This window comes from Apteryx rowi, unplaced genomic scaffold, assembly GCF_003343035.1.
Source record: "Apteryx rowi isolate R43461 unplaced genomic scaffold, aptRow1 scaffold_323, whole genome shotgun sequence".
NCBI classification, from domain to species: Eukaryota; Metazoa; Chordata; class Aves; order Apterygiformes; family Apterygidae; genus Apteryx; species Apteryx rowi.
The window spans coordinates 819885-844373 of record NW_020449675.1 but is presented as its reverse complement, the minus strand read 5'-3'; the positions used below and the strand labels follow the sequence as shown (position 1 = coordinate 844373).

Genomic DNA, 24489 nt, shown 5'->3' with positions numbered 1-24489 from the left:
AGGTGGCACCACGAGGGGACGGGGCCTGGGGAGGGGGCACCAGGGTCACATGGAGGTGGCACCACCAGGGGACGGGGCCTGGGGAGGGGGCACCAAGATCCATGTAGGCCTGGAGCAGGTCGCATCAAATACATGTGCTTACGTGCTTCCCGAATGTGCATCCACATCCCCTGTGTTCCAGGCGCTGCAGCTACGACCAGGCGACAAGCACTGTCTGGTTGCCCGCTCAAAATGTTACCTTAAACTTGGAGACACAGAAAATTCCCTGAAAGACGCAGAAGCTTCTCTCCAAAATGACAAAACATTCTCCAAGGTAAATAGCAAYGAAGGGGCAAGAAAGCCTGGGGTGGCCAAGGACAGGTCTTTTGTCTGTGTGAAACTCTCAGCATTGTGGAGAAACAGCTAACTTGAAAAGCAAAAGGGGCCTCATCCTGCACACTTACCTTAGTGCTCCCAGGGAGGTGGAGGTGGTTAGTCATCCGAGCAAGAGTTTCAGGACTGGACTTTACTGTATGCGTGTTGAGATGGCATAAGGCTCTCACTTCTGCCTAGCAAGGAATTTATTGACGTCTCCAATGTCTTTTTTTAAATGTCATTTCAGGGACTTTATCAAAAAGCTGAGACCCTATATACCATGGGTGACTTTGAATTTGCATTGGTGTTTTATCATCGAGGCTACAGACTACGTCCAGAACTACAGAAATTCAGACTGGGTATCCAGAAATCCCAGGAGGCAATTGTTAACTGCATCGGAAGTAAGATGYTGCATTTCATGGAGCTTACAAGCATAGCCAGAAGCTGTCCATTTGACAGCTGATGACATATTAGCTCTGCAAATGACACAAGGACTTTGCAACAGCAGACTCTCTTTGCTTCTAGATTCACGTGCTCAGTAGCTATTCTCAGATGAAAACAGGAACCACCAAAAAGGGCACAGCCCTGTTCTTGGTTTGGGGTTTTTTTGGGGGGGCTGAATGCCTATTCATATACAGTATCTAATAACTTCAATTGGGAAAGTAAATTATGACCTTGGCACAATTTTGATTACTACATTTCTAAAGTCACCATGAAAATATTCTAGGTAATACAGAAGAAAGCAGCACATCTACTTACTGCCCTACTGCTCATCTTTCTGCCTCCTATCCTACTGATTACAGAATCCATTCTGAGATCTTTATCCCCATATTAAAACTTCTTAATGAAATTTGCCTTGCTACCTGAGACTGACCATTCTGAGATCCTGATCTCCCTCCAATTTACATTGCATAAGACTAGTGAAACTGTTGACTATTGCAATGGAGCATTGCTTTCATTATTTCTGGCTTAGATAGAACTCCGTCCTGCAGGAGACAGGAAAGGCCAAGGACCTAGTGACGTTCAAAGCAAAGCAAAACCTTGTCCCCTTCCCCTTAGTTTTTCTCTCAGCAATGCTTTTACATGCAGACAAGCTTGGACACAATGTGCACCCACTCTCAGGCGCACAGGCACACCTCAGATGGGGCTGCCACCTTACACAAATGGCTTTATCACATGCACAGAGCAACCTGCACAGAGCTGGCAAGGCCACTGTAAAACCCGCCAAGCTAGTTGGAAGCTGCTCAGGTGGATTCCCTTGCAGCCTATCCATTCACAGAGCCAGGACACACCCTGCCTGCACACCCATACACGTAGGCCCTGATCCTCAAGATATTTAGGTGCCTCACTCTCAGCGAAATCAGTTTCAAAATTTCAGTCCACCTCCAGTGCAACAGATTAACTTCATGTCACAGTTGCATCAAAGCCTGAAGCTTTTTCATATGTGATGTTCATTTAGAAAACAGATAGGGAAGATGCCAAATCAGGCTTTCTTTCCTCCACTGCTGCTGCTTTCTTAGCTTAATCCAAGTATCTAGATATCATTGCAATTCTCAGTTAAAATGCTGTGCTTAATATATTGAGCTAAGCGCTTTGAGCATCTGGACTGTAGACAAAGTGAATAGATAAAAAACAAGCCATTTTAAATCAAGCTATAGCTCCTAGATGCAGGGGAAGAAACCCCAAWGAAGCATATTGGCATTTGATCTGGATGTTTAAATAGTTGGGAAATGCGCATACATTAATAGGGCACATCCCCCAAACTGCTTTACTGAATCTGCTTTGCTTGGCAGATTCAGAAACACCTGCCTTCCCTGATACGCGTGTACTCACATAGCTGATCTTGGCCCAGTTGCCTTGCTGGAAGAAATACTTCTACAACAGCATTTGAAGCTCCTTTCTTCCTTCTGACCAGGCCAAGATAAAGAACTGTTTTTCACTGTTCCTGCATTGCCAGAATGCATTCTGAATAGCAGAAATGGGTGTCACAATGAAAATGAAACGGGATTTTTGCCATTATATCAGTGTACAAACACTTTAAAATAGTTCTCTGCATTGCTGAAGATCCTTATGAGCTTTTTTTCTCATTTTAAATCTTAGCTGTGATCCCTTAGAAGAACATGCCATCCTTTTGTTAATGCCTCCATGCAGGATTTAGCATACGTCTGTGTCAGAATTCTGATCTGTGATGGGTGCCCCCTGGTGCCATGTGAAAATAATAATTAAAATCCAGAGGAGATGAGCATTTATGAGCTGTAATCCCTGCTTAAAGAACATACTAACATCCATGTATTTCAAATGAAGGAGTTAGTAGAAAGCTTTATTTGAAGCAGGATAGTATAGGTCTGGCACATTTACAGCCATTTTGATTTCTAGAGCTCTGTATTGCAGTTCTTGAACACTAACAAATACGTTCTCTATATTTGCAGGTCCGTCCTCAGTTAAATTGGAGAATAAAGAGGACCTCTGCTTTTTAAGCAGGCAGGCAGAGGTACAGTGGAAGAGCTCTTGCTTTGGAAGCTAACTAGAGTTATTATAATGCTAATGTTTTCTGCAAATAGGCACTACAAGATTAATAGTTTCTGTAGCAACATGGATGGGGATATGGTTGATCTAGTGAAGCATTCTGAGCATAGGGAGCATGCTGATCCTTTATGAGAGTATTTACACACCTGCTTTTAATGGAGTTTTGGCTCAAGCTACACAAAATATAAAGGAGAAGGCAGAAGGGCAGGGAAGAGCAACCAAGAAGAAACAGAGCCTAATCTGAAATTTCTCTACCAGCCTGACTGTTGTTTCTAAAGGGAGATCACCCAGCAAAAGGTAATAAGTAACAGCACTGAGGTCAGAGCCAGAGTACATTTATCTACATTATTTACTTTGGTTTTACCTGATGTTTAAGGTTCATATTTTTGAGAGTGGACACTTTCTCAATTGCTTGCTTTTGAGGCGGTCTTCTGAAGTAGTGCCTTGTTCCTCTGAGATGCCAAGCATACGCATTTCCCTTTGAAGTCAGTGCAGTGAATGCTCATCCCTTCTTTCAGCTGGAATTATGGGTACTCAGTGGTTAGAATAATTTGTACAAAGGGGACTAAAGATAGGCACTGTAATTGCTGGGATTCTGGATGTGAAACTTTAGAAATACTCTCAGAAGCCCTGGCAGTTAAAACCTCTTTTTCTTTGACTGGGGAGAACTAGACCTGCCTATCCCACAAGTTTAATGTGCTCCCACAGCACTGGCCAGGAAGCCCTCTAGAACAGTAGAAGACACTGTGCTAAGACAGTGGGGCTCTTACTCTTACTATAATGCCCCCTCCTGTTCTTGGAAATGAGAGAGCATGTTTGGGTTCAAAATTTCAATTGCTTACGACTAAAGCAATTGGTGGGACACAGGCCTGACTTCTTGTTTTTACTTAAAAAATAATTTGGCCTATACAGAGTGTAAATAGAATTCTAAAAGCCAGGCCTTTCCTCCTAATTCTAATGTTCCCTGCTTATCCCCCCGACTTACTTGATTTTTTATTGCTATAGAGCAAAAAAGCAAAACAGAAACTCCAAATCAAACTGACCAAGGATCAAAAGCGGACAAGCAAACAGGAGCGTGTGAGAAATCCGCAAACAGAGCGACAGCTTCTTGGAGAGCTTTACGCTGACAAGGCCTACCTAGAAAAGCTGCTCAAGGATGAAGGTCTTACTCCAATGTATTTAACTAAATGTTCCTTCTATGCAGTTTCTTCCTTTTTTTCCCCTTCTTTTATATCCCTATGATTACTCTTCCCTATTTGCATCACAGCTCGCATATCATGTAAAGTATATGCAGTGGTCTTGAGAGAGGTAGATGTCTGGAGAGCACAAGTAATTTTGGAGCCAGATCCAATATTCATAACTATGTGTGAGCATGTTTCCTTCCTAATGAAATAGCAGGTTTTTCTAATGAACAGTTTAGCAACAATTCAACTCAAAGCAATCTGTGCTGATGAAATCAAAAGCAGAAACTTTATCATTACAAATTATTTCATTTCTGGCATAATGATAAAATACACTAAGGTTTGTATTAAGTGCAAGACATTGCTAATAAGATTATACCTATTCACAGTTTCATTATAAATGCTGTTAAGATCAAGATGCAGAATTCAGAAAAGTATCATATTTTAGACCTAGGTACAGAGGTGATCCCCATTTGGTCATTTTTCTAGGAAAACATTTACCCAGGAACAGAATAATAATTAAGAATCTAGTCTATTGGCAGCTTTTATATTATTAATGACAGTAATACCAAATGTGGGCTATCTGGTTTCCAGGCATGTAAAAGCCCTCTCAATTTCCATATTGCAATCTAATCCACAACACTTTCTTGCTTTGAAGTGCCATTTAAGTACAAATGAGTCTGTCCAGGGAAACAGTTTCCCATGTAGTTGTTCTGTCCAGGAGGACAGGTGCTCACTCACCACACCTGGCTCCCGTTAAGTAGGCCTCTTCTCGATTCTGTGAGCAGGGAAGGCAGCAGCTCTAGGGGCTGGGAACAACAGTTCCAGCTCCCTAAAACACACACGGATGGGTAACAGCAAGAGAAGCTTTCTCTGACCTCTCTCTCAAAGCCACATCGGTTCTGAGGAGCACAGTTTCTGGGACTCTCTCTCTATCATAATAGACAAACATTCACAGGCACTCCCCCTCCACTGAACTGCAGCTTCATTCATCACAGACATTAATCCTCTCCTGCGTTCTACCATCTTATTTTCAGACTTGATGAAGAGCAGCACAAAGCAGGGAATCAAAGTAAAGGACCTGGTTTTGGGTGGCATTGCCTACCTGGACACACGCGCTGAATTCTGGCAGCAGCAGAAGCCTATTTATGCGCGAGTGAGGGAGCGCAAGCTCAGGCAGCAAAGGTGGATCCGAGACAGGAAACGAAAACCAGCTGAAGTTGCCAGATACATTGTGAAGAGTATGGAAGACATTGATATGTGTATGTGTCCTGCCTGGAGGCAGTAAGAAAACGATGACTGGCATATGTAATTATTTGCTGTAGTAATAACAGACCATGACAACAGAAGCAGTGCAATTATTAACAAACAGTACCAGGCAGTTTTTGAAAGTATTTGTTTTTATGTTCTTCACCTTTCCCAAGGCAATACTTCGAGGTATAGAATCCAATGCATTTTTTTTCCTCATCTTTTTCTGTACTTGAGGCCTTGCTAACTGCTTTTCAGAACATTTAAAGCCAGGTAGGCCACTGCTGCATGCTTAGCAAGTGCCCCTGGCCAGTCTGGTAATTATAAGTTGTTTTATTGAGAGATATGGAGTACTGGAGTTAATCATTTCTGTAGTTGAAAATTACCATTATAGAGAGATGAAGAATCTGAAGAACAGTGGTCTAGAAGGAAGGAGTAATTCAGCCACTTCTGTTCTCTTTCTCTTTGTGCTCTATGTTTTATAACCCAGGAAAGAAAAACTCAAACATTACTGCCCTTCAGTTCATTCCAATTACAACAGCTTGGTGCAGGCAATGACAGAACTATCCTGCAGTCTAATCCCCACAGCACTGTAACCAACTCGATGCAATCAACAACTCACCAGGAAAGTGCAAGGGACTAATTTAGGAGATAAGAACTATCTACAGTACTTAGGTTTTATCTCCAAGACCAGGCTGCCCTGCTAGAAGGACTATGTGCTTTCAGCTGTCCTTTAGACAATGGGCATCATTCTCATTTATTTATCTTCAGCAAACRTGAAGTGCTACCGGAGCGTTCTCCTATCGCTTGCTGTGATGAAAGTGACTGCCAGTAGTGGCAGGTGGTAGGAAACAAAGTACTGTCTCCCAGGGGCAGATGTATTGGAGACTGATGGGGAGAGCGTAGGTGATACACGAAGAGCTAAGAGCAATAACCCTTCCCAAGCTGTTTCAGGGGCCTACACAATTGCTCTTATTCTTGCTTCCCAAATATTGCTGTGTCCACACACTAGCACTAAACTTTGCTCTTTATCTCTAGTGCTGACTGGCGGCTCCCCAGAAGAAAGCTGTAAGAAAGCTGAGCATGTGCTAAAGACAATACAAGGGTGGTCAGATGATGAAGTTCCCAACAAGAATGAACTGATTGGAAASCTCCACAACTGTATTGGGAATGCTCAGATAGAGATGGGCCAGATGGATGCAGCTCTGCAAAGCCACAAAACAGATCTGGAATTTGCCAGGCAGAAGTAAGTACTGAGAAGCTCCAATGGATGGGGAAAAGATCCAATGTGCAGAGGAAAGTACCTCTGTTCAGATGTTTCAGCATCAGGTAATATAAGTCCCACCTGGAGATTTGACAGGGCAATGCATTCAGATGCTGCCCAAGTGTCATGATCCCTAGTGATTTATTATCCTTACTGTTTAAAAATAAGGGAACTGAAGCAGATTTTTAAAAGGACCTGGCCCACATGACACATCAAAATCTATGTTTAAGCAAAGCAAAAAAAGAACGCAAGTCCCAGACTCAGCACTTTAACCTCTAGTCTGCACTTCCTTCTCAGAAAGGTCAGGCTCTGATTCCTATACAACTTTCTCCTAAAATCATTTGCATTCAAATCACGATGGTATGCATGAAATATTTATCTAAGAGGCATGAGCTACCTGCTCATACAGAAACTTTGCTGCAGCCTTTCAGCTAAAACAGAATGGAGCATAACAGTCTTAGAATTTAGTAATCTGATTTAGTAATCTTTCAACGCACATGAGAAAACACTGAATAACTGCCTGAAATTAGGTTATTTTGGTTTTATTCTTGCTGATATTGCATAGGGCTGTTAAAATGTAACTGGCTTATTGTTTATCATTTTCACAAATGACAGATGGTTTATTTTTTTACTATTGTTTTAAGACACTTCTACCTCTCTCCTGGTGATCTCCACTCCCCACTCTCCATGCCAAGCAAAGTTAAGAATTAGCAGTGGAGAGGCAGGAAAGAGATGCATAATTTTACTACTTTATCAAACTGACTGAAGGTTGTATGTAGAAGACAGAAATGCAGCAATTACTGAGGGGGGAAATCGCCCTCTGGTGGCTAGAGTTCAGGAAGGGCGAGAGGAGGCGTTCTGCTGGCTCCCATAGCCCACAGCAATGCATTTATTCTCTCCTTTCATCAGCTTTTTCATTTGTAAGGTAAGGGTAGTCAAAGCAGTTCACTTCCAAACATGGGAACGAGGACTAAATAAGAAAAAACTTTAATTTCCGCAGGCTACATTATTTTAAAAGGAGCTGCCTTTAGCATAGGGAAAAGCTCTTTCAGAGCACTGGGAGCATGGCCTGTTACCAGGAGTCTGCTGATGTGAACACCCTGCAGACACTTTCCTTGGTTCTTTCACTTTCTCCTTGGACAGGCATCAGCTGTTAGTGCTAGAGACCTAGCAGCTGATAGGGTTTTTCCATGGGATATGTGAAAGATCCACAAGGCAACAAAGGAAAGTTGAAACAAAGAGTAGTGGAAAAGACTTTCACAAAGTGCTGCCAGATTCACATAAAGAAGCCAGTGACAAAACTAAACCATTTTTCCCTGTGTCTTGCAGGATATCAGTTGCAACAGTTGTAGATAAAAAACAAAAACGTACCTTGGTTTTATGACTTTCAGTCTGACGTTGATCCTTTAACTCTGCTCCTCAACACTTATCCTGCTGTCACGTTGATCACCCAAGAAAATATATAGGGCTGAAGAAAATGCAGACTGTATCAGGTATAAGACTATTTTAGCTCCTATGATTTCTTTTTCTTTTCAATGCAGCAATCTGCCAGATGCCATATCCAGAGCCCTTGATAACATTGGCAGAGTTTATGCCAGAATCGGCAAATTCCAGCAAGCTATTGACACGTATGTAAAATTAGTAACAGATAAAAGCATAAGGTTGTATTTAGAATTAAATAGATGCTGTCTTTTCAGGTTGTTTAAATATACTGCTAGCAAGGGTGACTGAGAAAGCCAGTTGTGAAATACACGTCTTCTGCCAGGAACTCAGCTGAGGTGTACTGCTCACTGTACACAGATCACCAACAGCTCCAGATGCTTCTGGTGCTTATTGACCATACAGATTCCGGTACTCATGAGTATTGATTGCACCTTCATCCCAGCCAGCAATATAGACAGCAAAGGCCTTAAAACCCATCATCAATCTGGAGTTCTCCAGATTTTACTACTTGGTCTTTTTCTAAATACTTAGCAGATCTCAGTGTAGAATAACTTTTCATAATAGCAGCATCCAGAACCTTTTGTTTATAGAACCAATGGTTGAAATTATAACTGAAATTATAATAGCACTTAGTGAAATTCAGTAAAAGTTTTTCTCTCTTACTCTCTTCTTGAAGTTGGGAGGAGAAGATTCCAATGGCAAAATCCAGCCTGGAGAAGACCTGGTTGTTCCATGAAATTGGCCAATGTTACCTTGAACTGAACAAAGCTGAAGAAGCCCAAAATTACGGAGAGAAGTCCCTGCAATCAGCAGATGAGGAGGGAGATGTTGAGTGGCAACTCAATGCTAGTGTACTGGTGGCACAAGCACAAGGTAAAGATGTTAGTACAAATTTCACTTTAAGGATAGAGGCAGCCACTCTGTTCGCCATCTTAATGAGAACAACTCCATGATTTAACAACCAAAGTAACTGTTCAGATAAAACTTTTCATGGTAGATTTGCTTAATTAACCTGTTGTTTTTCTCCCGTTTGTGATCTTGGGTTAAAATAGATGTTTTTGTTTGTTTGTTACAGTAAAATTAAAGGATTACCAGGCTGCAATCATCAACTTTGAAAAAGCACTTGAGAAGGCGAAGCTTATTCACAGTGATGATGCTCAACAGGCCATTATTATTGTAAGTGGCATGTTGCAAAGAGGAGAGAAGCTTGGGGAAGCATCAATAAGTTAGTTGTAACTATTGTTCTAATGTCATGAGGACAGAGAAAATGTCACTAGACAGTTACAGCATTAGAAGGGGAGAATACAGTCTCTGAAGCAGTTTACATAATGAAAGATATGAAGGCTTCTGGCTTGGAAAACTTAATCCCTGTTTGTGAACCAGTACAACATACAGAGGAGTGAAGTCCTGGCCCTGTTTGGGTCAAGGGAAATTTTTCTTTTGACCTTCTTGGGGCAAGGATTTTGCACTCAGAATACAGTGGTATCTCCTCTGCATTCAGTTGCTAACAGCTGGAATGCAGGGTTGACCACAACTCACCCTTTTATGGCCTCTCCAAAATGTCCCAGAGAAACCACTTTGCATCAGACCATAGAAGAACATCTAGGGCACAGCCAGTGTCCCAAGCATAAAACAGCCTGCATGTTATGGCAGTGTCTTCATCGGTCTGCCAGTGAGTTGCGTGTGATCTTCCTGCCCAGGTCACACAGCACTGGGCTCACCAGGCACCTCAATCACAAGTTACAGCATAAAAACCTACCTGTTTGGGGATGTCTCATGGGTGTCCAATGCTCAAGCCAAACCTACTCTCCCGCATGAAGAAAAATGACAGTGTGTGTATGTGTGAGAGAATTTTCAGGGGAGGAGACATTTGATAAGGGATACTAACATATATTAATAATCCTTGCAGGGATAAATGAAGCATATTGTTGCAGAGAGTTTTGGGGTAGTGAAGGAGCAAGTAATGATAGCAGAAATCAAAAGAAAACAAGCTTGGACAGATCTGTAACTGTATTCTAAAGCCCTTATTAATGAGTCATATCACTTTCAGGCCTTAGATGATGTGAGCAAAAGCTTCAAAGAGCTGAAAGAAGGAGAAAGAGAAACGACAGCTGATTCTCCTAAAGGTAGTTGTTATCTAGACCTCTGCACCACATACATTTAAAAATTCCCCACTTCCTTTTTCTGAGGCACAGACTGAGACATGGGAACAAAGCACCTACTACCTTCAGTAAAAGGACTGCAGACCTGTCACTCAAGTTTGCTGCAGCCAGTGCCTCAGGGCCTGAGGTCCAACCAGCTCAGGTTCCTTTAATTTTCTCTGCATCATAAAACTACCGTTTTCAGCATGGTGTTCTTGCAGTGAAAATACAGATGAGGACAAGGCATGTTACTGTGTTGTCCAGAGAATAGGCTTTCACTTTGGGCAACAATAAAGCAACTGCCCCATTGCCAGATAGCAGGCATCCAAATTTCTGGGCTGCATGCATCCTCTGTACCAGTACGCTGTAGCAGGAATTACATGTGAAGCCATAACCTAGTTATAACTTGTGGCTTCAGTTTTTTGGCAGTGAGGGTTTAATATTGATTGATACTTTTGTATAACCTATAGCAACTCTCATGCAAGTGAAGCCTTGCTAATGTATAATAGTGAAGGAGCTTAATTTCGCTCTTCAGTGCCATCCATATAAAAGGCTGCTTCTAAAAACATTGAAAGCAGCTCCAGTGCCCAGAGTGCATAACAGTGGGCCTAGTCAGAAGCAAAATAGCATCAAAATGGGACTGTAAAAATGACTGTGAATAAAGGAGATCCACAGTGCTGAGGCCTTCAAAAACCTCAGCTGGATTTTAATTGACTGAGGGGACAACTGAATTCTTGGAACTCCACTTCCAAGTACCACCATGCTCATCTAAGGGCTCTGTCAATTCTGAGCAGGAGATGGCAGCACTTCCCAAGTTTCCTCCTTATGCCTGCAGGGAACAAAGTTTGTGCAGTCAGACCTGCTCCGGATTCGTCCTTCACCCGTATTCTTGTGCACTGCAAGTGTAGGGAAGCTTCCTCCTCAGTCAGAACAGAGCAAACTCCCTCGCACCTGCTGAGCAGTAGGAGCACTTGCAAGCAGAGTCAGTGAGGGATAGCCCTGGAGCCGTGTGCACTGCTTAATACATATATGCCCCTGACATACAGGGCTCAGGTTTAATCATGTTAAGCTTTTCTGGGTCAAATGGTGCAATTTTGAATGAACAGGGGAAAGTGCAAGCCTCCCATCTCCGACCATCACTTTCTAGCTCCACCTTTCTCAGGGTCCTCTGCTACCACCATACCTGGACTTTACCTTATGTTCATTTTGCCACAGTTGATGAACGCAGACTGATGTACCTGCCAGTACCTGGTTTCTGTTCACTTTAGATCATGCAGCTCAGCTTCTTGCATCATCAGTAAATGGAGTCTTGTGAGACAGAAAATAAAGAGGAGGGTTTTCTGACTGTGGTGAAGGAGGCCAGGAGTCTTTCTTCTTCTTTTTTGTGCCCTGTTGATTGCTCAGTGCTGGAATTTGGTTTAAAACTGCTTTCCTGCCCCCCCACAGATGATGATTGCAGCAGTGAATGCATAGAAGACAATTCCAAGAAGAACGCAGAGAGAGAGGAAAGTGAGGAAAGYGAACAAAGCATAGAGAATCAGAGAAACAAAAAGCAAGAGGAAGATGCCAACAACAATAAAGAGGAGCACGGAAACGATAAAGAGGGAGACGAACAAGAAAACGAGGAGAGCAAGAGCAGCGAAGGAGAAAAAGAAGAGACGAGTACGGGGGAAAGAGAAGATGATGATGAAGAGCAGCACGGCTCTGCATCCGAGTAGAATAGCATTTCCCGAGGAGTTAGGCGGTAGAATTAAATTTTGCGCTGCAACGTTGGTTTTACGAGCAAGAGCTCTGTCCCCTTTGCCGTGCCCAGACAGCAGCTGGGTTGCCTACATATGAGTCCAGGAGCGTGAAGACGTTTGCTTCGTGCTCTCCCCCCCCCCCCAGCTTGCGCTGGGGCGCTGGAAGCCCCCGGCCCGGACGCAGCTACGCGGCCTCCCGCACCGGGGGCAAAGGTGCTGCTCGCCGCAGCGGGAGGCCTCTCGCCCCGGGGGGGCCGTGTCCGGGCCGGGGGGGGGGCCAGGCCTGGCCGCGGGCAGCTCCGCCCTCGCCGGGCGGCGCCGCGGGGCCCCGCGCTATGAAAGGGGCCGCGGCGGCGCCCGCCCCAGAGCCGCTTCCCCGCCGCGCCGCTCCGCACCGGCGGCCGCCCGGAGCCGCTGCCCTCACCATGGTGAGCGCCGCCACGGGACGGGAAGGGACGGGGCGGGGCGGGGCGGCGGGGGACGGGAGCGCGGCCGCAGCGCTTTCGGTTTCGATTCCCGGCGGGGAGGAAGCGGCCGGGGCGGAGCCGGGCACCGGCGGCAGCGCACGGAGCGGCGGGCGCGGGGCAGCGCAGCGCGGGGCCGCCGCGGCTCCTCGCCCGGCCCCCGGTGCTGCCTTCAACCCCCCCCCGCCCCGGGGTCCCTCCGCCCTATGCGCGGCGCGGCAGGGCCCGGAGCTGCCCCCGGGAGGGAGCCCGGGACAAGCGGGAGCTTTGTGGGGCCGCGGGCGGGGACGGGCGAGCGGGTCGCGCTGAATCGCGGATTGTTCGCTCGCTCCCCCGAGCGCCGCCTCTGTAGCGCCTTTGTCCGGCGGCGCCTTACGGGCCCCGGGCACAAGGGCGGCCTTTGTCCCCATTGTCCCCGGGCTGGCTGCCGAACAATGGGGCCCGAGGGTGTTTTCTGTCATTGTTCTTTTGTTCGCGCATCTGAAAAGCGGCCTCAGTCACTGCCGCTCACCAGCAGCTGCTTTCAGCAAAATAGTTCGACTGCCACAGTCACAGGCCAAGCCCTGTGCCGAGATGCTCCTCGTCCCGCTCGGGCCGAACATCCCAAACCCCTTCGGAAACTCAACACTTACGCTTCGAGGATGAGCAGTTCCCTGGGGCGGCTTTTCTTGCGCTCGTCCATGCAAATCGGAGGAAGCCGATGCGCTCGTCCTCTTACATGATGACTTGGGAGCCCCGAGTCCCCAGGGAGGCCAGCGTAGGCGTCCCAAGAGACACGCACGCTCCTCGTTTTTCTTGGATCCCATTCCTGGGGGCAGGAATTCTGCGCCAGTCTCAGGCAGGGCCGTGCTTGGAGCTCATCGTCCCCCCCCGCAAGAGGCCTGGCTTGCTGCACAGTGAACATCAGAACAACRCTGGTGCACAGTCCTTGTCCCAGGGTGCTTCGAACCAAAAACCCACCTCCAAATTCTAGAATGARGGGCAGAAAAAGAAGTTAATCAGTTGAAATAGTTGATTGCCATGCAATGCCCTCACCCTGCAAACAGTTAATCAGTATTTTTCTGCGATGGGCAGAATGTTTACGTAGTATGAAAATCCCCTACATTTTTGGGTCAGTGGCAAATATTGCTCTTTCAGTATCGCATCTGCGGTTTCTTGACTGCTGGCACAGAGCTCGGGTCTTGATAACAGGAGGTTGTCGCGGGCRGCAGAGCCGGGACTGGTCTGTGGCAAGGATGCAGCTGGGGAGAGAGGCTGGAAAGTTCACATATTGACTGAAAAAATGGTTTTYCCTGTTAGCATTACCAGAACCTTAGACAAATTCCTCATTTTCATCAAATCTCAGATTTTCCTAGGTCCTACTGAGAATTAATCTTAGATACCAGTTATTGCACCTGGTGGCAAAAGAGGAAGGAGGGACAGTGCCAGCTTGCTGGTGATGCTCTTCCTGTGTTGTTTGCTGGTGTCAAACTCGAGCATTTGCWTTGGTGCTGAGAGGATGGGTTTAACTTTCAGTTCAGGAAATGCTAAGAGCAGGTTTGCTTTTGCCTGAAGCAATTTAAGTCGTTCTTCGTTACAAGACCAGCCYGAAACTCCCACCTCTGAGGCATAAAGGTGCTGCTGTTCAGTGTAGCATCCAGGCATGAAGAGAAGGCAATTCTTGACGTGACGTAGTCTCCTTGCGGGCTTTACTCTGAAACAGCCTTTCCTACAGGAGCAGAAAATCCCTAAACAGGCTTAAATCGGTTTATAGTCTTTGTTTGGATGAATCAATGACACTTGAGCAGCTGTCACACCTCCTGGGACATTCGTTTCCCCTTTTCAGGCCAAGTTCCCCCTGGCACAGGGTCTCTTTGTAAACAAGCAACCACAAGCGTTGGCTGAAGCGTCCTGAAATAAATCTGACCCTTCAACTTCAGCTTTGCGGGGGCTCATGGGCACCTGCTGCTACCGCATGATGGTAAAACTTGCGCATCCAGGTCAGGTGGCACCGTGGCTGCCCCGGCRGCTAGCGAAGGTCAGAGCCGGAGAGGTGAGCAGGGCTGCTGCTCCTCCTCCTCCCCTCCGTCCGGTGGCAGGAAGGTGGTGGGACAACGTGGTGCCTCCTGCAGACGTGGTAGCAGCTGTGGGGGTGGTTTGAGCCAAGCAGGGCGGCTGAGGTTACTCGGAAGTGGTGGCACAGACGTGTTCCCAAAGCCGTTTACACCCCTCCGAGCACGGCTTTCCTCCCTCCCCATAAGGGTCCGAGCGGCGCGCTGTTGCGTAGTAGAAATATGCCATCTCTTGGGATTGCTGGCCTACAAAATATTTTCTTCTTGAATTTCAGAACAGAGGCTTTTCGAAGAAGAGTCACACGTTCCTGCCTAAAATATTTAGAAAAATGTCTACTCAGTCAGCAAAAGAAAGGCCTGAAAGCTTGCAATACCCATTCCTTGATGATGATGAAACCATCTCCACGGTCAAAGAATCTAAAACCTTTTTTATTTTAAGAGGCCTGCCTGGCAGTGGAAAGTCCACTCTTGCCCAGGCCATTCAAGATAGGTATAAAGATGCCTGCAAGGTGATTTCTGTTGATACCTATAAAATTGCACCTGCAATAAGAAGCACTGTTCCTGAAGAATATTCAAAAGTTGATGAGGATCTAGTTGACTATTGCAAACGAGACATCARCGTTATTGTTTTGGATGACACTCACCATGAAAGGGAACGACTGGATCAGCTGTTTGATATTGCTGACAAATACCGGTACAAAGTCATCTTTGCGGAGCCAAAAACACAGTGGAGAATAGATTGCATGCAACTTAAGGAAAAGAATCAATGGAAACTGTCAGTGGAAGAGCTGAAGAAGATGAAACCAAGCTTGGAGAAGGAATTCCTACCCATGTATTTTGGGTGGTTTTTGAGTAAAAGAAGTTCAGAGATCCTGAGGAAGGCTGGACAGGCCTTCTTAGATGAGCTTGGAAGTCTTAAAGCCTTCAAAAAGGAGAGTAAATACTGTATGTATAGAAATATCAAGTTTTTACTCTGTTGATCAAACATTAACATTCAACAAATAGAACAAACTTAGTCAGCTTCTAAAGTGACACTTTAAACAGGTTTTTTTTTGTTGTTGCAAACTTTTAGTTAAAGATCCCTATATTTTCCCTAGTTGACAAAGTTGCTCTTGTAAGTTAAAAACAAATGAAACTGRGTTTTCTTAAGAAGTCCTTAGCTCCTCTGATATTGCAGGGAGCTGAGGTAGGACGCTGGCAGTGTTGCATAAAGCAGCTGAGCATCCCACTGTTTTTTGCGGTGGACTATGGAGAATTAAGGTGACATGTCAAACAAAAGGGAAGGATGGAACAATCTTGTCCCTTAAGGGATTCTTACAACATCAGGGTTAAGACAAACCACGATGATGTGCAGAAGTTTTTCTAGTTACATCCACTATCAGCCTAGGTGTGTGTGTGGGGGGGACACACACAGTTTTATTTACTTATCTAGCCTTCAGCAGCAAGTAAGATGAAACATTAAGGACAGGCTGGTGAAGAAAGTTTAGATGGGACTTCGGCTTGTGGGGTGATATGGGGGGGGGTGTCATCTTTTAGTAGTAACTTTGTTTACCTGTATTTGCAGTTGCTTCTGCTRTTGAAGATCCCAAAATAAAAACAGATCTCACCAGCTACTTTGTGAAGAGGCCGCCTGGAGTCTTACACTGCACCACAAAATACACGGATTTTGGAAAAGCGCCTGGAGCTGAGGAATATGCCCAACAAGAAGTTAGTGTCTGGGTTCCGACTCTTCCCCATGGCTCCTTCCTCCACCAGCCTCTCCCCCCTTCCTAGCAGCGTATCCACAAACCCAAGGGAGTGGGCTGGGGACGCAGCTCTGCTTTGAGGTGGGAGGTGATTTTAGAGAGAGCATCTGTGTCCAAAGCACAGCAACACTTCTCTGGTGGCCTGCACAATAGAAAAGTCACAAGTGAGCGAGACGGTGACTAGTTTCTTTTAGTCCAAATAAAATACTCCTGCCCCCTCGTGCAGCCCTGACTTCCAGCATCATCTYCAACACCTTGATTTGAATGATAATGAATTAGGGTACTTGTACTTACAGCTAAATTATTTCATGCTTTAACTGATGAGTCCAAACACCCAGTTAAATATTGGAATTTATGAAGAAAAAAGGTGTAACCAGTTCTGGATTTGCAGAGCAGAAACGTCAGGCCACCATCTCCTAGTTGCATGCCCTGTGACAAGTTTGTCAAAGCRAGGGTTGCCATGATCAGCTAAGACCCTGAGCACGTGGAGAATAAAGCTAACCGCGCTGCTAGAAATCCCACCAGTTTGTGGTTCATTAAAGCTGTGTTCTGGGCTTGTTTCCCTCTTTCCCCAGGCTGTGAAGGCCTCCTACGGCAAAGGCTTTACCTTGTCCGTTTCCGCTCTGTTCGTCACAACAAAAACTGTCGGGGCTCGCGTGGAATTGAGCGAGCAGCAGCTGCTGCTGTGGCCRGGAGACACCGATAAGATAACGCCCGCAGACAACTTCCCGAAAGGCAGCCGGGCGCACATCACCCTCGGCTGCGCCAGCGGCGTAGAAGCAGTCCAGACCGGCCTCGATCTGCTGGAGTTCGTAAAACTGGAAAAGGCAGGGAACAAAGGTGAAGACGTGGGGGAGATCGTAGGAGGGAAACTGCAGTATTTTGATAATGGTATGTGGATGCTTGTGCTTTCTAAAAAGATTGATGTGAAGGCAATATTCTCGGGCTACTACGGTAAAGGAAAACTTGTGCCTACGCAGAGCACCAACAAACGGGGCTCTGCTTTTAGTTCCTGCACCATCATCTAATAGTATGGGCAGGGTAGCTTGTTTGTTTGTTACCATTTATTTGTTTTTTAAAGCAAGTAACTCCTGTAACCTTTAAAATTGTAAAGAGAAATAATCGTACCTTTACTAAATAAGTCCTTTTGCCAACTCCAGTATGTCTCCAGGGAGACAGTTTATTGGCCTCAGGAAGAAAACAAGTGACTCTTGACTGACAAAGGAAAACTGTCAAATAGACCAAAACAGTCAAATAGATTAAAAAAAAAAAGTCAATAACTGAAGTGCTGAATGTTTTTTAAATGGAAGAGTTTTGGAGAGACCTAGCTGTGCTGCTCTGCTTGTTTGCTTCCTCAGAGGAAGATCTCCTATGGTCTTTTATAACTTCCCTATGAACCACAATCGTTAGATCATTAYGTCAGTACTATATGATCAAGCAGTTGCAGACCAAAGCCTGTAACTGGTCTGAAGCCAGGGGACATGAACTGTATAATGTCTCCCCCTGCCTTTCCCAAAGCTGAGGGACTAATATTAGCAATACTGGTAGCTGAATTACTATGTAAAAAGCAGTAAGACCCAATTATGGGCGATTTCTACCAAGCATGGCAGTTACTACTTAGTAGTCTAGTCCCCAAGATCAAAGACTTATAGAGGACATCAGGGTATCCAAGAGCCTCGATCAGAGGCCAGCCTCTGGCGTCCGCGTGGCTGCCCAGGCCTGGGCTGTCCCGGCTTCACGCTCCCCGTTAGCATGCAAAGGCTTCCTTCGTCATGGAAAGGGACATGCGGGTGGGGGGACAGAAGGAAAGTGCATTGCCAGAAGATGTCTTAAAGACAACACTGTGGGCTAAAAGAAAAGTCACAGAATGGGAAACAAGCTAAGTATCAGGAGATATGTTCAGTTCCTGTAACATGGCTCCAGTCATTTTCACAGCACGTGTCAAATTGGGCTGAACCAAGTACTGTCCAGTGTACTTATCCCATAGGGAACAATCCTGCCTTGGCAGGGAATGGAAGAGATGAACTAGTGTCTCTTCCATCTTATTTTATAGAAACTAAAATCATGTCTGAAGTATAGAACCGTACTTCATACAAGATTTTACTACTTTTATCTAATGTACTTGAATGTTAAAAGTTAGGATGGAAGTAACATTGTAATTTAGGAAGTAAACGGAGGTACTGTAAATGACATAACTTAAGTCTGCTCAGATCTAATTTTTTTCCAGCTGGTGGTTTAACGTTCAAGCACTTCTGTTAAGTCTGTCTTACCGAAGCTTATGTTTTTGCTCTTAGTGAAACTGTTTGCCAGTTGGTCACATATTGTCATTACCTTACAATACGCTTAGCTCAACTAATGGGATCCAGGTCAGAACAACAGTTTAAGCTCATGCTATGGCTCAGTGTTTGGTATATTGAAATTAATCCAGTACTAATATGTAAATGCTTACTGTGTTTGAAAAGCATGTGCTGGGTTCGTACCTGTAAAGGAGCTGTCATGTGGACACAGCTTATCAGGAGCTGTGCACACACCGGAAACATTGCTACCAAGCCCAGCGCTGCACAAGAAACCCTTCCTCTCTGAATGCTTGAAACAAAAGCAAGGTGCGCGTTGGGGCTAATCCGGTAAACACTGTGCAAGCTTACTGGTAAAGCAAAAGAGTTCCTGCTGTTTCAAAAAAGATGGATGACAGAATAAATTCCCATTATAGCTTAAAAAAAAAAAGGGGGGGGGGGAACCAACAATTCAAGAAACAAAACATGTAGCCCCCCCCGCCCCTTACCTTCAACAGAGTAAGAGTTGCTAGCTCCTGTCAGAAATTATTTGATGAAGCCACTAGAAAAGTTGCAAGTGCCTGATGCTCAGCTTTGGCCTCTTGTAGCAGAAAAATCATATATGGCTTTGTTCTATCAAAAGAAATAAGTAGCATTTTAAAGCAGCTACAGGGTAGGAGCATGCAGAATCCCCTCTCCTTTCAGTGCTCTGGTAACATAACCCAGTGCTCCAGATTACATCCAGCACCGAAATACACAGCTAGAATATCTTGTTCATTTGCCTGTTTAAGAACAACAGTGAGACTGTCGTCATTTAAGTGTTTATTAGTTTGTACATCATATACAGTTTATAATAAAGTAAACCAATTGCATATGGTTTTGCTTCAGTCTGTGATATTCTTCATATAAACACATCATTATGAATTATGCCTAATGAAGTAAACAACAAATATTCACATTTTTACTGTTCACATCCTAGAAAGGTAAGGGTCCAAAGAGGGACAGTGTTCATACTAATGTGAAGCCTGCCTTAGGGAGGATTAAGTGTTTGGCAAAGCGATCTGCAATAGTGATTGCTCCATGCAATATTCCTTTCCTCCTAATGGAAAGGTAATTTACACTGAGGTAAACATTCCTCCTAATGGAAAGGTATTTACACTGAGGTAAATGTTCAGAATTTGTCTTCAATTCAGATAAATACTACAGCACTGGGCCTAGCATCCTCTCCAAGTTGGCTTCACATCAGTGTCTGTTTTTTGTCTTGACTACTCCTTTATGTCTTTACAACAAAGCAGATATGCATGCAATGAAGGTGTTCAGTTTGCTGTTTTGCACTCAACCCCCCCCAACATTGCTTCACACTCTATATTCTTTTTTTGAAGCACGAGCTATTAAGTGAAAGCAGGGAGTAAGATGGGGTAATCAACATAATATTGGCTATGCCAGAACTACAGTCAAATTGCATACCCAGCCAGAGGCAGCATACAAATTCCAATGAGCTACTGCGTTCCTGAGCCGCCACTGGTAATACCAAAGCTTGAGTTCAGTAACATCATGTTGCAGACTACGCGCTCATCTTGGCACTCTACCTGAAACGCTTCATACAAGGGCTTTCCTCCCCAGGTCAGCCCTATGCTAGGGTGAAAAATTAATTGGTGCTAGTCAAAGAAGAAAGGATAATCCTGTCCCTGACTCCACATGCGTGGGKAAAACCAGGGGAAGTCAAGGAAGGCCAAAGCGTTACACGTTATTCTTTCACAGCCAAGCACAGGTCCTTCTGCCCTGGTGAACAGGTACAATATGGAAATCTGCTCTGGAATACAGCAGCTGCTGTGCGTGAACGGCCTCTAGGTGTAAGGAGGGTCACAGAACTGCTATCACTGCGTCTGTCACCTTTCAGCATTGGTTATAGCACTACTATAAAAGAATGAGATGGACCTTAGCACTACTCGGAGAAACTCAAGTAGGTGCAATACATGAGCTGTCTTCTTCCCTAAGGAAGGGGAGGGGAGGGTACAAGGCACAAATTTAAATGGGACGAAAACATCCGCTTGAAGAGAAGTGAGCGTTTTTAAGTTATTACTGAAACGGAGGAAGTAATTTTGAAGGAATAGCAAACCACCGTGTGGTCCAAGTGCTTTGGTCATTCAATTGGTTGAAGTCTGATTTGGCTGAGCGCAGCCATCCAGCACGAGGCTGGCTCAGAAACCAGCCCTTACGGTTGGGCACAACCGCCGAGTGAGTTTCCGTATCGGAAACAAAACAGTACAATAGCTTCCACTCTGTATCCTAGTCCGATACAAAAAGAGCTTCAAGGGACTTGCAATATTCCATGGATACTTAATACTGTTGTCCCTAAACCTTTTTTTCCTCCCTTCAATTTGCATTAATGCAAGTATTTACAAAACAGTCAAAAGCCTTTAACACTAAGAATCCAGCTTTATAGCAAAACTTCCAAGTTCACAAATGAAATCATGTACTTTCCTATGTAGCATGTGTAGCAGAAACAATTAGAAGAGCCTGTCAAAGTGGGCAGCCAGAAGCATCTTAATGGTTTTTACAGCTGATTTCAAGTCCAGGTTCAGTATATCTGGAAAAGACTCACACAACGCTCCCCTGCAAAAGGTGGAGCTAACAGAGCATCAGATTTGAAAAGTAAATCCACACAAGGAAAAAAAAACAACAAAAAACACAACACACCCACACCGGGCTTTGTGGTCTAGAGGTCAGACGATTTACATGCAAGTATCTCCCAACACTAACATTACTGATGCATGTTTTGATTTTCAAAGCATAAAATTCCTTCCATTTTAATTTGAATGCAACTGCACTTCACTATGTGAAATTAGCCCTACAGCAGCTCAGACATTACAAGTATCATGAATTAGGCAAGGAAACTTTAGAGGGAGAGCGTAATAGTTAAACAATTCCTTATCTTTTGGCAAACGCTACATAGAATCACGACAGCTCAGCCTAACTTTACACAGGCTGCTGACAGCCAAACTCCCCATACGCACAGTTTTTCTGCAGCTTACACCTTCTATCGACAAAGTCGGCAGTTACTCCATTATTCAGTTATTGAGCAGTTGAACAGCAATTACTTTCATCTTGTCTGCTAAAAGACCTCTGCGTTCAAYAATAATCTGGTCTTTTAGCCACACCAACTCTCTCTTCAGGGTAGCTCCTATCGGTAGCAGGCTGGAGGAACAAGTACGAAAGATGCATCAAAGCTGCTCAACATCCACATTTCAGGTCAAGGGAGTATAACTATTTACCAGGCAGATCAGGGAGCAGAGTCTGCACGTGGGAAACAGCCCAGTGACATTTTTACTTACATTTTAGAGTTAACTATTAAGGCTCTTGCTGTCATGCCAAAAATCAACCTTTCAGTAACGATCAAGACTGACTTCCAGAAAGACATTTTTTCATTAAAAGGAGGAGCTTTACCRTCAAGCTCACCTTGTACCCTGTAGTCATGTCAAAGGGAAAGGTACACCTCTAAATTAGGCTTGATCCATGYATATCCCCCATGCTTGTGTTTCAAGAGTATCACCTACTCCAGAAAAAGCACAGGCATAATATCAATTTAAGATACTTACTAACCTTTTGGGGGGCAAATTCCTACACCTGGTAGCCCCTATCAAGCCAAGGGAAGCCAGGGAGGCCTGTAAATGGTAGCAGCTAAAAAACAGCATTAAGGTTCCCTGTGGCTACATATGAAATACAACCCATAAATACCATTCTGTGACTAATAAGTGTGAAAGGCARTGTTTTAAACAATGCACATCCAAGCAGATTTTTCTGAAAGAAACGGTTCCGTATCTCCAAGCTGTGCTAAGACAGGATGGAGGTTCAGCGTCAATGCACCTGTATCGCAACACCCTGCCACTGTCCTGAGGTAACGGGATAGTYGCTGAATTCCATTAACATTGTAATGCGCTCCGCAGAAGTGAACATATGTTTGCATTCACTTTTAATCACATAATAGTGCTCCTTAAAAAAAAACTCTTGGCACTCACCATATTAATATTTAACTACATTAAATCATGCATTCATGTACAGTTTTATATAAATATCTGCTGTTTACATTTCCTCTCTGAGAAGAAAAGCTCTCAAAAGCATTCTACCTCTATCTTCCAAAGAACGGTCTTATTTAACATTTGGAGAGAAGGAAGCCTGTCTTTCTTAACTGGGGGGAGAAAAAAATTAATAACAACAACAACAAAAATCACTGACAAACGCAGGATACATCCCTGCACACGGTGATAAAAGATTAAGAAAATTCCAAACTGTACAGTAATATTAATACACAGACAATACATTATGAATCCAGAATGCCTCCTGAAGTAAGTCCTGTAAACTCTGATTTACGAGCGCCATGAGAACTGGAGAAGTCTCAATATGCATAGACTGGTATTTTAATTCCCCAAATATTTACCATTCCAGAGTCTAAAAGATGCTAGGACCTTATTTTGCTCTCAGTGCAATCCGGGTAAATCCATCAAGTTGCACTGGCGCAAAGGAAGTTAGAATAAATGTCGCAGAGTCTATTTTTAATTATTCAACATTGACTCATTTTTAAAGTTGATTTTTGAGTGAGTTATAAAATGCCTCCTTTGCTCTGCAGCACTAGAATTTAAGCCCTTAAATCTTCCCTCTACGAAAGCAGATTGTCAAAAATTCTGACAAAGAACAGCCACCAGACTGTAGTATTCAACAGCAGCAGCACCACGTGTTTCTATTGCAACTGTTGTAAATGAAGTTAACTTGCATTGCAGCCTAGCAACTCTGTCCAACTGAATAGGACAAGTACAGCCCTCGGAAGGAAGGAAGACACAGATATGAGCATTCAAAATAATGATTTCATGCAATGAATTCATTGCAATTTTTTTTTCCTGCATTACTGTCAGGTTTCTCTAGGAAAAAGTCTTGCATGTACTCGAAAGAGCATCTGTTTTTTCCAGCCAGGCAAAGTTCAGCTCTCCAAACATCACTACACTCCTGCAGGTCAGTTTAAGACACTCCAGATACAGCAATGCCTCTGAAGACTCTGCCCCTGCACACTGGTGCTGCTGAGTGCTAACATGCACAAACCCTGCTTCTGCAGCGGGGTCTCCTACAGTTCTGTCAGCTCTAATGCCACACGCTAAGCTCCAGAACTCTTTTAAAGGTAATAGTTAACTTGAACAAAGCATCTAGTCAAAAAAAGATTCTCCATTTTATCTCTTCACTTCATAGAAAAAAAGAGACGAATTCTGGAAGCAGAGTCCTCCTCAACTGATATCCTGCTATAACAGTACATTTACGGTGAAAAATAAAACAGCATTCGTGTTAACAGGCAGACCACCAAACCAAATCCGTTCCGAATTCGAGATGGTGCAGCTGCACACAGCTCCAGGCTTTAATCTCATCACTCCAGCATTTGTCCTGACATTGTGCAAGAGAAGCAAGTTACAGACTGTCAGTTCAAAGTTTGACTTTGCATTTTCTTGCTTCTTTGAACTAGTAAATTACTTTTACTTGAAAACTACTTGACTAATTTAACATATTTGTACAGTTCCTGTAAACGTTATGAGAACACACTGCTGCACGCACACCATTTTCAGTTAATAACCTGAATATAACTTTGCATGTCTTCAAAGCTAGAAAGAGCTCATCCACATTATGGATCAGTATGTGAAATCAAACATGAAACCATAAACTCAAGTTTTAGCACAAATATCAAATGTTCAAGTGGATTAATCAAAAAAGATACGGTGAAGAAACTCAGCCCAGAGCAAATTAAATGTTCCCTTAAAGACGACAATTCTTAGAGTGGAAACACAAAGCCCTTAATTCTAGCTGCATCACAGGGAATTCTCACATAAGCTGCCCTTTTAAATCCAAAGAAGCATTTTTCTGATATGAAAGTGTTAAGCTCACACACTATCATTTATGTTAATGCCCAAGTGTACCATTCTGGTAGAATCATGGCAAAAAAAAAAAAAAAGCTGGCAGGTAAAAAAAAAAAAAAAAAAAAAAAAAAAAAAAAAAGCAATTGCATCAAACTTGACTGAA

The 24489-nt window shown here is 44.1% G+C and overlaps 3 protein-coding genes across 7 annotated transcripts in view; 2 read left to right on the top strand and 1 right to left on the bottom strand.

The window, feature by feature from the left end:
* The window catches only part of ACLY (ATP citrate lyase), a 49166-nt gene extending 37490 nt beyond the window's left edge, over positions 1 to 11676 (bottom strand). For 3 of the 5 annotated variants that reach the window (XM_026071246.1, XM_026071253.1, XM_026071249.1), the window contains exons 1-4: positions 11352 to 11676; positions 8680 to 8816; positions 7945 to 8041; positions 143 to 244 (exon numbers count right to left, since the gene is read on the bottom strand). The gene's annotated coding sequence lies outside the window, so the exon portion shown is untranslated. Of the gene's footprint in view, positions 1 to 142; positions 245 to 7944; positions 8048 to 8679; positions 8817 to 11351 lie in introns of those variants that run through there. The other 2 variants (XM_026071252.1, XM_026071247.1) reach the window with 2 other exon arrangements.
* Positions 50 to 12089, top strand: TTC25 (tetratricopeptide repeat domain 25). The gene is made up of 11 exons (XM_026071203.1): positions 50 to 313; positions 602 to 755; positions 2784 to 2845; positions 3886 to 4042; positions 5099 to 5323; positions 6348 to 6555; positions 8115 to 8201; positions 8693 to 8889; positions 9092 to 9192; positions 10067 to 10142; positions 11604 to 12089. The coding sequence occupies exons 1-11, from the start codon at positions 50 to 52 to the stop codon at positions 11873 to 11875; spliced, it is 1803 nt and encodes a 600-aa protein (XP_025926988.1). The 3' UTR covers positions 11876 to 12089.
* Positions 12090 to 12266: 177 nt separating this feature from the next.
* On the top strand, positions 12267 to 24465 carry CNP (2',3'-cyclic nucleotide 3' phosphodiesterase). The gene is made up of 4 exons (XM_026071257.1): positions 12267 to 12327; positions 14690 to 15359; positions 15979 to 16121; positions 16735 to 24465. Exons 1-4 carry the CDS (start codon positions 12325 to 12327, stop codon positions 17185 to 17187), a joined length of 1269 nt encoding a protein of 422 aa, XP_025927042.1. The 5' UTR covers positions 12267 to 12324; the 3' UTR covers positions 17188 to 24465.
* Positions 24466 to 24489: the final 24 nt, after the last annotated feature.